Source organism: Diadema setosum, chromosome 5, assembly GCF_964275005.1.
Source record: "Diadema setosum chromosome 5, eeDiaSeto1, whole genome shotgun sequence".
NCBI classification, from domain to species: domain Eukaryota; kingdom Metazoa; phylum Echinodermata; class Echinoidea; order Diadematoida; family Diadematidae; genus Diadema; species Diadema setosum.
Genome location: NC_092689.1, coordinates 36,180,048 through 36,195,798, shown reverse-complemented (window position 1 = coordinate 36,195,798; position 15,751 = coordinate 36,180,048). Strand labels below are relative to the sequence as shown.

The following is a 15,751-nucleotide window of genomic DNA, read 5'->3' as shown; positions in this document are numbered from 1 at the left end:
ATTAACTCTATCATGTGGTGACTGCAACTATTCTACAAAATGGGTTATTCCTTCAAAGAATGTTCGTCGTAACAAATATAGCCATACATATGCCAAAATATATAAAGACATCTATAGACAAAATGCTATCGAATGTGATGGTGGACATGATAATATTGTAATGACCAGGTACGAAATAAGGATTCCTGGAATGATGCAACGATACTATATCACGTTTAGATTGAAATAATTTTCTTTGGTGACACGCTTTGATACTCATATCATTGCACAGACGCGCCGACAACGTGAAATTTCTCGAAACAATGTGCGCACTTGGAATACAAATAAATAGCCCAGGACTTGTGGCGGTTTCGTACCAAACTCGAAAGACACTCAGCGATCATCTCTTAGCAGTTTTCTCATCAACAGCGCCCCCTACCGTCAGGTGACTTGGTTCCTTCTCCGACAGCACGGTTTCCTTTACAGCCTTCTTGCTGTACCTTCTCCTGTTGCCGTTATTGTGGCTGTTTTAACACAGCGTCTTTCAGCGGCGCTGCACTCGTTAGAGTTTTCCTCGGCTCCACGGCATGAACAGATTCAGAGGTTTTCACTACTCTTTACACCACGGGACAGAAAAAAGAACCCAAACAGATAACTCTTGTGGAACCTTAGTTAATTCCTCTTTCCAATCATTTTCATGCACACCTTCTTCTGATACTAAACACGTCACTCATTTGAGATGAGCATCAGTACAAACGATTTGGTACACGATGGCAAAAACAATTTTCATAACAAACCAATGAATCATAATGACAATTTTTCGAAACACATTTCGTCATGTCGGCTTTTTGAAAATTTCTGCATATAAATCGATCTTCATAAGACAGACTGCCGTAGGAATTGATGATGTAAAACAATGCTTGCCGACATCAATAGGGGGAAAAAAAATTTGTCGTTGGTATAAACATTCCTGGCACGGTTCTTTGGTCGCCGAATATCAACACCAATTAAAAGCCAAAATGTGACTAACAAGCCTGAAACATCTCTTCCAGTTTCCTGTACAACATCCTGTAACCTTATAAAGAATTCTTGTTTCTTACTTTTCACTTGGCTGACCTCCGCCAACTTTTTTTTTTCTTCTACAAAAGGGTCAGTGTACTATTAAGTTTTCTGCAGGGTGGATTGGGCAGGGGTACATACTAATCGGAATTACATCGGAAGTGGGCTTTCTTTTCTTCCTCGAGCGAAAACTCGCTGGAATTGCGCAAAATTTGCTAGGAAGTGGCGACAGCTGGACAGTCAGTGGCGAGATGAAAACAGATGAAGATGAGGGTACGACGACACCACGAGTCCTGGTCGTACACGTCAGTTTCAAGCACGACGCCATCCGACCCACGTGGTCGCTCTGTTGTATCTAAAGACGCTGCGTAAAAGGGGGAAATTCCCTCATGCGCGCACACATCCGAGGCGTAATGTGGTACATAGGTATGTATACTTAAATCCACACGCCCACAGCTGCGCGCGCAAAGGCCCAAATATCGCGTCTATCACGCCTCGCGATGGGGGGCATCGAAACAGGGGCAGGGTCTGGTGAGAGTCAGGTTCGTTTTGGAGTCTTTTGTTGCCAGGCAACTCACGTTAGAGAGTGCCACTGTGAGATGGGTTCCTTCGGATGACTGACCATATCGTTCCAGTGTTCCAGCTCCTTGCCCCGCGCGTACATGAAAGGCCCGACGACCACACGCCCGATTTGCTTATCCCCTGGGCGATAAAGTGAAAGTGGAAGAGGGTAGGGTGGATGAGAGTTAAAGGGAGGATAGATGGAGAGATAGACAGATAGATAGAGAGAGAGAGGAGGGAGAGAAAAACGGAACAAGAATGAATGATTAATGGGTGTCATTCATAATCATCAGACCCCTTCCAATGTTTGGCCGAACACCCACTCGTCGCATAAACATTTACCGCTAGCGCCAATAGTCTCTAATCCCATCGAGAGCAATCTAATAAGATCTCCTTTTTTCGTTTCTGATCTTTCCTCTGCACCTTCCTGAAATAAATTTCGCCTCACTTCATTCAATATGTATGCATATAAATGGAAGGGGGAAGGGGGTGGGCTGCTTCTGTGAGCTATAGCTCCTTACTCTTCCGGTGAACGAAACACACACACACACACACGCACACACACACACACACACACACACACACACACACACACACACACATGTTGCAAACCCACTTCCCTCCAATGAGTTCCATCAGAAATGATTGTTACTTTTTTTAAAGATAAACGTATAGATTAAAAAGAGATAACGCACTTTCAATTAAGTTGTGAATGCAGGGGATAACGTTCATTTTCTATACCAAAGTCAGAGCATGGAGCTACCAAAACAGAGTATCGTGGTATATGGGATTAAAATCTGGACTTTCAAACATCAGGTCCTATACGTTAGATTTAGATCTCTGGACAATATCTTTTACTTCATAAAGACCTGGATGTTACCAAATGGGTACCCGGCATTTCTAGGGTATAAGTAGCTGATGTAGGACTGTCTAGAAGGACAGTGGCTTCGCCGGAAAAATAATGTATATTAAGACATTTTTTTAATCACTATCTCTAGATTAAACAAAAAAAAAATGTTTGATTCTAGTACAATATTTGATTTCGGAACAACATGAGAAGGCTATTTTGTTTGTTTCATTTTGCAATCATAGATTTATGACATTTTTTTTTTCTCGAAATAGTGGCTTTTCCATGGATTCAAGACAGTTATCTCCAGGCACTGGTGACACGACATTTTCTCCTGCGACATTATTGGCTCCGGTCTTATTTTCTCCAAGGACTAGGATGAGGGCTAGGAATGTGATAGGGTTTTAGGTTTAGCTTGATGTGAGGATTAGGATTAGGATTAGGGTTCATGGTTGTGGGTAGAATTTATGTTTGGATTAAAGTGCAGATAATATTAAATCATGGGAGCAATATTGTTGTAGGAGCAAAAAAGTCATGAAACCTCATGTTAGGAACTTCACCCACCTTTCACGCCCGGCGCGTGCTGCATGACGGCCACGGAGATGCTGTACATGTCGAGCCCGTCCGGAGGAAGCTTAAAGTGGAAGGACTCGTTGAAGGTCGGGTTGCAGTTCTTCTTTACCACCTCCGTCTTCTTCGCCTTCATCACCTTGCCGATATTCATGAGGCTGACTTTAACGTAGCTGTCTGTGGTTGGCCAATGATAATGATAATAATAATACTAATGATGATGATGATGATGTTAATAATAATAATAATAATAATAATAATAATAATAATAATAATGATAATAATAATGATAATGATAATAATAATGATATTATGATAATAGTGATAATAATAATAATAATAATAATAATAATAATAATAATAATAATAATAATAATAATAATGATAATCATCATCATCATCATCACCATCATCATCTTATCATCATGTCTTATTTATCCAGGGTAGCCTCTTCAGTGTTGCCACTGCTCTACCAGAGGGCCCTGCCATTATTAACCTAGCGTTGCCAGGTATGTCCATTTATACACCTGGGTTGAGAGGGACATTGTGGGTAAAAACATCTTGTCCAAGGACATGAGCACAAGGCGGGAATCGAACTCGGGTCCTCCGATTGGGAGTTGGGAGTCGTATCCGCTATGCCACAGCGCTCCCATATAAAAAAAATAATGAAAATGAATCCAGAGGAGCGCAATCATGCTCAACAAGTTACTAAGCTGCATCATTATTTATTTTGCTTCATGATATCTGAACTTTTCTTATTTTTCGTTATTTTTTCTTCAGGCTTTCATCTACGAGTGCGCCTTCAGCATTTTATTCATAGAAATGACATAATGTAAATTGTAATTATCATTGATATTACTAATAGCAATAATAATAATAATAATGATAATAATTACAATAATACAATGATATTAATAATAATAATAATAATAATAAATATACTGAAAATGCTATTTATTATTATTATTATTATTATTATTATTATTATTATTATTATTATTATTATTATTATTATTATCATCATCATCATCATTAGTGGTCATGATCACTATGATGCTTCATTACTCCCGATTTCTCAAGGTGTAACGGGTATTGATGAAGTTAATGATTAAAGGGATAATGATAACGCTAATGATGATGATGGTGGTGGTGGTGATTGTGTGATAACGTTAAACCACGATATCATTTTCTGTCTTTGAAATAATCTATCTACCATCAACAAATTTTCTGTCATGACAGCTAAAACGACGGTGTTGGCAATGACAAAGCTCACGCACATGCAGGTACGAGCAAATCAAAGACTTTAAAGAAGAAACCATGCAATTTCTTTTTTTTAATCTCGAAAAAAAATATTCACATATGGAAGATAGAAATGGAACAAATAAAAAGTCTTTGAAAAAGTAGGGCCTACATTCGAATGGTGTTATTCAAACGCGAGAACCTCGCTGCTTGCTATTGTGTTGTCGGATTTTTTTTTTCGGGAAGAAATGGGTCGACTACGAAATATTGATTTCCATTTTGGGGAAATATAGGAGAATTGCTATAAATTTGCTCATTCACGGCGCCAATTGAAATGGGAAGAACGCCTAGAGTGGCGAGTGACGCCGATTTCCGGGGCGACTTAGCGGCTTTCAGTTTTCGGCCGAGGAACTTTTGGACGAGACTATTTGCAAAGTGCGTATCAGAAGCAGTAGGTGCGGATGATTGTGAATGAGGGAAGAAGAAATGGAAATGAAGAGGAAGAAAAGGAAAGGAAAGAGAGAAGGAGAAAGGGAAGAAATAGGAGAATGAGGCTCACAGAAAGAATCAAAGGAAGAAGGAGGCTGAGGAGAGGAAGGAGAAGAAGTCAGAGAAGGAAGAAAGAGAAGAAAAAAAAACCAAGAAAGTGAGAAAAGAAGATTACCCCCCCCCCAAAAAAAAAGACTTAAAAGATAACGCCGAAGAAGGTAAACATTTCGCCGAATGTTGTTCCCAGATCCACTTATGAGCTTAAGTTTTTTCTGCCGAGAGCAATAATGGATTTGAAAGTTTGGGTAAATATCATTCTTCAACATTGAATTTGTTGACGAGATGAAAGCAAAAGCAACTAAGTGCTATTCGATTAGAATGCAATTCAATGCTACATTAGTATGCGTTTTTGCCTCAAGTAATGTCATATCACCTCATTAATGGACGACTAGCGTGCTTATACTACCGAATTACAACCACAAACACCACTGTCTGTACTTCTACCGTGACTGCACTAAACCCATCGTATTAATGGGTTATATAGAAGTTATTCGCATCGCTGATAACAGTAGACACATGGTGCAGTGCTCACGCGCACACTTACCGACGTGTTGGAATCCATCCAGCATCTTAAAACCTTTCCCCTCGGCGATCACCACAGTCAGCCGCTCGTTGGTGTTGTTGTAGTTCAGCGAAAAGTGGATATCCCCGCTCTCTGATGATGCTGGTTGCTATGGGAACGGAGGAGAGAGACGTAGTCACAGAACAATCATTTAAATGAAAATAATACAACTCTTCAAATTGGCATAAGAACACAATCATAAAAACATATCAGAGTTACATGAGATTTGTTATTGATTTGCTTCGTAATTACTGAGATTATTATGAAATACGAAGAAACACACGTCAACGTCCATGGATAAGTTGACTAAGCTGAAGCGAGGTGAGCAACGGTATGAGCCCAATTATCACCACGCTTTCTTTCTGCGCCACAATGTAAACTCTATCATCTAACACGTTTCCAGCCGCGAGCAATATACACATTGACCGCATTCGTCCTTGTCCTTATTCTTCTTCGTTTCTTTCTCTCTCTCATCTTTTTCGATCTTTGTGTTATCTGCCACAGATCTGATGTAACTCCCTCTCTCTAACTATCTCTCCCTTCTACTTCCCCCCACCCCTCTCTCTCTCTCCTTGTATATCACACTTATATATCTCTTTCTATATATAACACTTTTATATCTCTTTATCTGTGTATTTTTCTATCTCTATAATCAAACACTTTTCTAGCCTCGAGCAATAATCATCAACCGCAACCGTTTTTCTCCTCCCCCTCCCTCTCTCCCTCTCTCTCTCCCGCCCCCTTCTCTCTCTGTATCTCCCACTAATTCATCTATATCTCTTTATCTCTTTATTTTTCCTCTCTTACTTCAAGCTCGGTTACACATATTAGACTCTCTCGTATAATCATCTCTCTCTACCTGCCTGCGTGTGCTTTCTCCGCATACCTCGCTTTGTCAAATTTACATACCTCTGTCACATGTTTCACCACGCTTAGATACTCCTACAGCCCTCGTCCTTCCTTCTGTATCTTGATCCCATCTCTTCCTGACTGCGTGCTTTTCTACTTTCTCTTCATACACTCACACGCACACACGCACGCACACACACACACACACACACACTGTCACACGCACACACACTCTCACACGCACACACGCGCGCGCGCACACACACACACGCACACCTACACACATCTACACCTACACACATACCATACACCTTCAATCTCTCTTTTTTTTTTGTCGTACAAGTATGTAGGCATTCTCTCTCTCTCTCCCCCCCCCTACTCTCTTTGTTATGCCTCTGATCTGGCAACCTTTCCTTTTCTTTCTTTTTTTTTTCAATGAATCATACTACCACATTATGCCGTCTGCACATTTTCCATTCCAGAAATCCTTATCTTCTATATTATCATTATCTTTTCATCGCTATATTCACATCTCAAGAAAGCGCTAGGCTCTTCAAGGGCACAGCAAGACGCAATTATTTCATTCTGTGTGTGCCCATCAGCAACAATTTGCTTTTATTGATTCTGTCTCTTTAAAGGTTGCCAAATCTCTTAACCTAGCATTCTTACTTGCCATCAATTCTTTTCTGAAGGTTATAATTTTTCATCAGAATTGCATCAACTTGAACAGCTTTATGCATTACTCACTAGGGGGAAACATTCCTCGCATTTTTCTCTTTTGCTAGTTTTAGCGAATGCGTAAGAAATTTACCATTCATAATAAAGGAGGCATGCCATATTTATTATGTGAACGATGTTTAGTCTTTATACAATGCATGATATGATAATTATGTAAGCCTTATTTGCCATCATGTGTGCAAGAATGAGCCTTGTTTCTCTTCAGAACCTCTAAGATTTTACAATTATATTGTATCCACGGATCCATCGCCGTTTCTTTACATTTCCTTCCGCTAAATAAAATACAAAAGATACAACAAACTAACACTTGATTTTTTTTTTCTTCCAGCTAGATGTCTAACATCGACATCAACATCAACATCGACATCAACATTGACATCGAGATATATACTAACCTCGGCGACCTCTTTTTCGAGATCGAGCCACATAACGACTTTCTGGTGGGCCTCATAGTCCATGTCCTTGAGCGGGTAGCTGCAGTGGCCAATAAGTCGATGTTTCTTGGACCGATCTACGTCGTATACGGACAGACGTAGGGTGCGCTGTTGCAGTGCCTTGAAGGTGACCTACAAAACATTCGAAATAAAGCATGCACGAATGTCTTATATGCCACTGTGTATATATTCATATATCTTGTATACTTGACAAATATGCAAGTTGTGCAGTATGCTTTGATCTTGAGATGTTGAGTTTTCAGTTTAGTTTAGTTTAGTTTTAAACATTTTATCGTAATCTTATATCATTTTCTGTAATAATGTGTTGACATCTACTCATGATAGTCATACCACAGTCGAAAGTAACGTCATCTTCGTTGATAATTTTCTGGTCATTCCGTAATCATTGCCAGAAATATAATATGCACTTAGGTAACAATCTTATTATGAGCCGCAATAATTGGTATTCAACTTATTGCATCGCCAATTTTTTTTTTTTAAATCATCTCAACCATTACCAAATTAATCGGACGGTCGTGTCTCAAAAGGCTATGATTAATTGCAGTTTTTTTTTTCTGAAATAACGTTAGGTTCGGTCACCCCATTTTGTAAACAAGATGAAAATTACTCGTATTACTTTGCATGACAGTGCCATTTCATGAATGATTTACCATGGTTTTCAAGTTTATGCAACCGTTTTGAAAACGAATCAACGTCATCTCATGAACAATTTTGCATCGCTCAGTTACAGTAAACAGGTTGAAAAATCTATTGACTCATCATGTGCTCACGAAATCAGAAGGAAATTCGTAACAAGAAGAAAAGGTAAATGGAAGAAAGAGGAAATTAAATCTTCTAACAAAAATCGATCATTGATTTAAGAATCAAGAGAAATTCTGCAGCAAAAGTACACAGTGACTTATGAGCAACAAAGGTCTGGAATGAAGATGGTTTACCTAGCCTTAAAAAATGCAAATTATATGTAGACAAAAAAGAACATAGAAAAAGATGAGCACCAAACCACAATATCTGGTTTGTGGGGTTTATGGGTTAAATAATGTGACACATGCAATAAATTATGAAAGGACAAAGTATTAGGTAAAGTCCAGCACACTACACATGAACGCACAAACAGGCAAGCACGCACGCACGCACGCACGCACACACACACATACGCACACACACATACACATACACACAAAGCAATTTGTTTAACACGCTGGTGCTGCTTACTTGGAAGACGAAACTCTCGTCAAACTTGGGATTGCAAGTTTTCCGTTTAACCTTCGACTGTAGGTGGCGCCTTTCTTCGGGAAGCAAGAATACTTTAACAAGGGGATCGCACTGGTTGGCGTTTCCTAACGTCCTGCTAGGAAGGTTTTTGGCCTGAAAAGACAAACAGACACACAGGTAAACAGTGAGATAAATAATATAAATATTATATAGAAATAACAATTGTGAAGAAAGGTATGATATTACCGCACGATATATTTTGCAAATTTAACAAGTATCAAGTTATATCCAATCGGATATTGCTTGAAATTCTCTATCGAATTCTCGGTGGATTTCAAAACACCCTTGTAGCCTGCAATTGCACTCGTCAATACATCTGAAAATGAAACTCTGATAACATCATCACTCTAAGTAGTGAAGACATGCTGTAATATATTTGCAGCTGCAGCAAGTGCTTATTTGTTAGAATATATCCTGAATTAGAATTTTGTTCTCAAGACATTGACGGAACTGCGTCTGATGCATATATTATGATACAATGTCAACTTTTGCCAGAACATCAGAAACAAACAGACACTCCAAACAAAACGAAGGGTGGAACCAGAAGGTTTGATTCATTGCTGACTAATTTGCTTGATAATGGTGGTGCAGTTCTGCCAAATTCATCGGCGAGGGAGACTAGCCATGAAAGTGATCTATGTCCTGATTCATGCGTCAAAGTTAGCCATACATTACTCATGACGCTTAACCTGTTTTAGTCACAGAGACATGTACAAAATGGTGTGGGTGTGTAAACAGCTTCCGAAAACGATGCAAAAAAAAAAACAAAAACAAGCAAACCCCAAACCAAACAACAAAATGCAGAAGACTTCCGTAATGTAACCCTGGAAGGTTATATGCGCAAACTACAGACCCCCCTCCTCACTCGCGCCAAAATTAGTGACGCATATTCACTCTGGGCATAGATTGAAATGGATTTTGCGCATCACTCACTGAGATAAGTGCTTGTAAGAGGTAACGAACTACTGACGAGAGTCACTTACGGGTGACTCATCGCAGACATGGGGGCCAGTCGCCCCCCCCCCCCCTTTTTTTCCCCTCTGTCCAGACTGTACACCATTACGAGGAGAGCGCCCTATTAGCGAGTTCTCTGTTTTTATCAGAGGGACGGGTGCCACACCTTCAATTCACATTGCGGCCGACTGAAGTCGATGTCAAAATGTCATACAGCAACAACAAGAACAATGACAGATTGTAATTTAATGGTGGCAAGATTCCTGACAGTATGGTGATAACGGTATCGATGAATTCATTGTGTATGCTTGGGTTACAGTGTGTATAAATACATGTGTTACTGTTCACGCACCTTAAGCGTTAAGAGAGAATGAGAAAGTGTTTGTGTAGTATAATCCGCAGTTTATAGAGATGCTTCCAACTTTTGCAAATTATAACTGTCAGTTAATATATAGCATTGAATATGTGTGTATGTGTGTTTTTGTGTTTGAGTGTGAGTGCATAATATGCATTTTTTGCGTTATCATAGTCATCTGCGAGAGAAATTGTGCACAGAATTTTTATCCAAAAACATTTCGTTATCAAGCTGATATTTTGCCATGGGGCCGTTCTATATTTCTGTTTGTTTGTTTGTTGTTGTTGTTTTGTTTGTTTGTTTTACTGTTGCCTCACCTTAATGAGTGATACTACGAGGCGCTCGGACTCGAGCTCGTACTCGACGGCAAACCATATCCGTCCGATGTGGTCATCGGCGAAGTCGGACTCCTCCTCCTCGTCCTGGAGCTTGTAGAGCTCGGGGTTCAGACCACCAAGTACGAAGGCACCTGCACCACAAAGAGGGACATGAAAAAACATTTTGAAAGACCGAATGAAGACATTACCTGTGTGTTCATATATACAATGAATTGCATTTGACGACTTTAAATGCAAATATGTATATATATATATATATATATATATATATATATATATATGTGTGTGTGTGTGTGTGTGTGTGTGTGCTTATTGTCTCATTGTAAACAAATGACGTACATTTAAATCTCATTTGGATATGTAAAAGTAACATTGTACTTTACTTTGTTTACATGCAATTGTCATTTTGTATACTTTCGTCGGAAATGAAATAAAATAGAATGAAATGAATGAATGAATGAATATCATATATATATATATATATATATATATATATATTATATATCTTTATTTCATCATCTTCAGATATTTGTGATTGAAGCCGTTGAAAACCAAAGAAAATACCTAAAGCACACAGGACAATTTTAATAACATCTTATAATAAAATACACTTTTTTAAAATAAATGTAATGAGTGCAGTATCACTAAAAATATTTTTCTTGTATTTGATGATAACCTTTGAATTAGTACTTAGAAAGCTTCGAAAATGGCGTTTATCTGTTTTTACGTTCAAACTCTGAATATGTATATAGTAATTAGATTCATAAAATGAATGACTCACTTAGAGTCCACGCAGGTGTACATGTTTCATGACCTCTGCATTATCAAAGTCGTGCATGTCAATATATGTGACCACCTCCTCTGCAATTCTTTCAGTCACCATGACAGAATGAGATAGTAAATGTCACCGCCGGTGAACAACATTTCTCTGAAACTGATTAAGAAATATACATCCACACGGGTATACGGAAGCGAGGTTCCATTATCAGACGAAAAACCCCTTTACTAGCTAGGTCCTAAACCGAGTTACCGTTGTTTTTTTTTTTTTTTCGTTTTTTGTGTGTGTAATGATTTATGATGTCAATGCCCTCCAGCATTGTCGGTGAACTCCTACCAGAATGTTCCTCGACGATGTAGCGTTTTTAGAGAGCTAGGGGTGCGATCGCCGTTACTCGACGTGTTCTGAGCCCGCCGGGCGGGGCATCCATGAACGGGAGGGGCCAAATTAATTGTGCGCTCGCCATGATAATTGAACGATCTTGGGACTCGGGACAGGATATTAGGAAATGAAGGCAGACAGACATTTCTGGAGAGTACACAAATACAAACACTCACGTCCAATCTACTACCCCCCCCCCACACACACACACACGAACAGGGAGAAGGCGGGATGGATAGATTGATGGGTTGAAAGAGAGAAGGGGGACAAAATTAGAAAGAGAGACAGAGCGCGTGAGAGAGACAAATATAGGAGAAAGATGGAGACATATTCAGAAAGAAAGAGGGAAAGAAACAAAATCGGTAGATGGGTTGATAGCTAACAGCAAGACCGATAGATTGAGAGAGAGAGAGAAAAATGGAGTTAGGAGAAATGGAGAGGGACAGATATAAAGAGAAAGGTTGAGAGAATGTGCGTGACATCAGGAGGGAGAGGGAGGGGGGCTGAGGGGGAGGGGGACAGAGAGAAGGGGGGGGGCGATGAATCGACTGTCCTATACCGGGATGCTGTCATGTAAAGTAAAAAGCAAAGGTTACCATTCATGACAGCAGCTGCAGCCTGACGTTACAAAATTGATTCGCCTCTCTGCACCATCCCATCAGACGAAGGAAAACAATTACAGGGGGCATTTTATTTATCCCCAATCTCGTTCGTCGCTTAATCATTAACTCATGCTGGTGAAAAGCTCATGTTCTTCCTTGAATTTTCCCCGCAAAATGCATAAATCAGCCCACTCTCCCTTCAGGGCGAAGCAAACAACCACGTACTATGTTCGAATCATCCTAAATAGCATGTACACTGTCATGTCATGGGGAGAAATGAAACCGAAATCTGTGGGTGGACATACACCGCCATCGTTTGGTGCTCAACAGACTGGAGGTGGAATGTGGACTCGCCGTGTCTTGGAAGGTGCATGGCCTTGGTGGGTGTTTTGGTGTGCTTAGGAGGTCAGACTGAATTGTGACTATTTTCGGAGTATACGGTAGCGTTATGTGGGAGGGACTCGTGAAGCCGTGGGTGTGGCAAGATCTTAAATGTCAGCGGGAAAGTCGTTTGAATAAAAATGAGTTCCGCTTGAATTGTCCCAAATACATCATCACTATACTACTGAGTAGAATGACACTCCAATAACCTGCGTGTTACCATGCGGTAGAATTCAGCGAGCTAGTGTAACATCTTACAGGTGATCCTTCATGTTTTAATCGAGCACGTAATTTATTCATTTATTTTTATTTTTTGCCAGTGTTGTTAAAGAAGTTTCTGTTGACATGTGTGACCAATCTCAAATGCTTTGGGCGGATAGTTCGGGATGTAAGGTCCAATAGTTGGTCAGTTTTACTGGACTTTTTCCCTACAAACGGGCACACGCAACCGGTGCATCCGCTATTGAACTTGATATACATGCAACCTTATAATCACTCTTACTGCTATCCTGTAGCCATCTTGCGATAAGATACTGTTACCTGTAAAGATGATGATGATGATGATGATGATGATGATGATGATGATGATGATGATGATATTATGATGAAGCCAATAAAGAAGTAGTCGTAATGATAATAATTATGATAATGATGTTGAGAATGCTGACGCTGATTATAATAGTAACAACGACGATTATGATAATAAAGATAAAATGATAAACATAACAATGATAACCATAAAGACGATAATAAAAAAAATAATCGTATTGTTTTAACATGGCGGACATCTATACGAATGTAGCGGCGGCATACATCCCGTATAAATGCAGGGATGAGTAAAACAAACGGCGGCTTGTATACAACCGACAATTTCATGTAAAGATTTCCTCCGTTCTATAGTCTACCACCATGCATGTACCGATACAGCGAACAGTGTCCCCAAGCTGCTCATATTAAATACACACACCATGTTTCGCTTGTAAAGGTCGCATATGCCTCGCGGTTTCTGCGAATCAGCCATAAGTGGGAAGTAAGCACTCGTCCAAGTTATAACGACAGTGAGTAAGAGAGCGAGAGGGAGGGGGGGGGGGAGAGGGAGCGAGGGGGAGTCCTTAAGTATACGTGTGCGAGTGAGTGAAGTATAAGATCGCATTTGCACAGTTTCCATTTGAGTCCGTGATTGTTTATCGTCAAATCGCACATGTACATTCGATTAGATCCCTTATTTTCTATATGGCATGATATGTCCCCCTAACTATTTCAATTTGATTATTCGACCTTTTCGTACGCTGTTGTTATCTTCTTGTTGACGATTCCCCTTTCCAGTTGGAACATTCCTATTAGTTCATTCAAGCACATATACAAGTCATTTATATATATATATATATATATATATATATATATATATATATATATATATATATATATATATATATATATAATATATATAACATTCAAGCTCTGAGGAGAAACGTTTTCACATATTATGACAAACTCTGCGGAAATTGTCAAGATTTATGGACAGAAGAACAAAAATCAAGCATGGGGCAGATTGCATGGTCATAAGATATACAAGAACACAAGAACTAATTATTTCAACAACTTTTTGTTTCAGTGCGTCCATATACATATCAACAGAGACTCCCACTCCATGCTATATTATTTTGTGCAGCCTATCATAATAAAAGTAAACTTGTGCCACCAGCCCTTGTATTTTTCCACCGTATACGGTTTCTTTCGAGCCACGGCGTGTACGGTCGAAGTGTGTGTAGTTTTAACACGCGTCGCTCCTCGGTTGCGGTTTCTACATAAACAACGGTTAGGGCCGACCTGGTGTCGGTTTTGCTGTTGCAAGTCGGACTGATACCTCGCTATACCGGAACGACAATGCAAGCTAATACACCTCGACCAATAAGCACGCGGAACGCCCGCATTCCGTGGCGAGCTTGCTCGCGTTTCGCTTAACTTGGTTTACCTCGTACAGAAAAAAAAAGGAGCGGAAAAAGAGAAAGAAAGAGATAGAGAGATGGAGAGGAAAAAAGGACGAGAGCAAAATTCATGACGTCTCCCGTCCTTTCATTTATTTTCCTTTCTTTGACATGTAATGCTCGTACGGTAATCCTATACAAGCCCTCGCTGGCAGCAGTCGTGTTTGAAATCCAATTCAGCTCTATCAATAGAGGTTAATATGGCCGAGTTTGGGGCAAACGCTGCATCCATACATCCATATCCGGTCTAATTGAGAGTTGGAGTAGGCGATGTTCACCTCCGCCATTTGAGGTTTTGTTGTTGTTTGTGTAAGACGATTGCAGGAGGAAAAAAAAAAGAAACCAACAACCCATACGGCAAACACACACACCCACACACACACACACACACACGCTCACACATACACACACACATAGGAAAATAGACATCAACGTCAACAACAAAAGCATCCCTTGTATTTAGCTCTATAAACTATCTGGTAACAACTTTATCCCTGTAAACAGACTTAAAAGATTGGTAGCTTTGATGTACATTTCCAAGTCAAGAATCTTATACTCTATGTTTGACTGCATGGGGTGACCAAACGTGTCCATGTACTCTTTAGGTGATGCAGGAGCTTATATTGCGTGAGTCATTATAAATTAGGATATATCTTAAGAATTTGTTAGTTCCGGATGGCTTATTCCGTAAAGTCACCAATGTTTCAGAATTATGACAGATGAATTTTTAAAGCTAAGTTTCAGGAACTTGAAAACTAGGGTGTGGTTATCTATGCTAAGGATTGTCGACAGAAATATTAGTCTGAAAAACTGGACGAGATTTTGGTTTAACATTTTGGGGGACAAGGAGTTGCAATGGTCACAAGATTGCTTTCGTTGCGTAAAATTGATTTTGATTATGAGATATTCCTCTCGAGATGACGAAAATAAATGCAGTGCCCACAGTCCAAAGCGCAATATCATTAGGAAAAAAAAGGGGAAAAAACCCAAACACTTCACCAGCATGGTTAACATTTTGGCAAAATTACGGTGATTTCACTTTTATAACGTTTTCAGAATAGCAAGTTTTAACTATACACAAACACACACAATGGGGCGTTTGACTATTACTGGAAGCTAACTACTAGAATGGCGTTTCCGGGGTGTCTCAGTCTCGTCCGGTTATTATACTGTGTCGATAATGGTGTGCTCAAAACACGTAGCTTTTGCCTATAGACAGACGTCACACTGTAACTTTAATGCTTGCTTTGCTTACGTAGTACCCGCTATTAGCAGTGTTGCTTTGATACCCCAG

General features: G+C 39.7%; 1 protein-coding gene across 1 annotated transcript in view; it reads right to left on the bottom strand.

Moving 5' to 3' along the window:
* Positions 1-1,329: 1,329 nt before the first annotated feature.
* LOC140229337 (synaptotagmin-15-like) overlaps positions 1,330-15,751 on the bottom strand; it is a 52,128-nt gene continuing 37,706 nt past the window's right edge. The window contains exons 5-10 of the mRNA XM_072309619.1: positions 10,307-10,458; positions 8,621-8,773; positions 7,345-7,519; positions 5,349-5,468; positions 3,011-3,193; positions 1,330-1,740 (exon numbers count right to left, since the gene is read on the bottom strand). Coding sequence (XP_072165720.1) covers positions 1,613-1,740; positions 3,011-3,193; positions 5,349-5,468; positions 7,345-7,519; positions 8,621-8,773; positions 10,307-10,458 — 911 coding nt within the window. The 3' untranslated portion in view covers positions 1,330-1,612. The remainder of the gene's footprint in view (positions 1,741-3,010; positions 3,194-5,348; positions 5,469-7,344; positions 7,520-8,620; positions 8,774-10,306; positions 10,459-15,751) is intronic.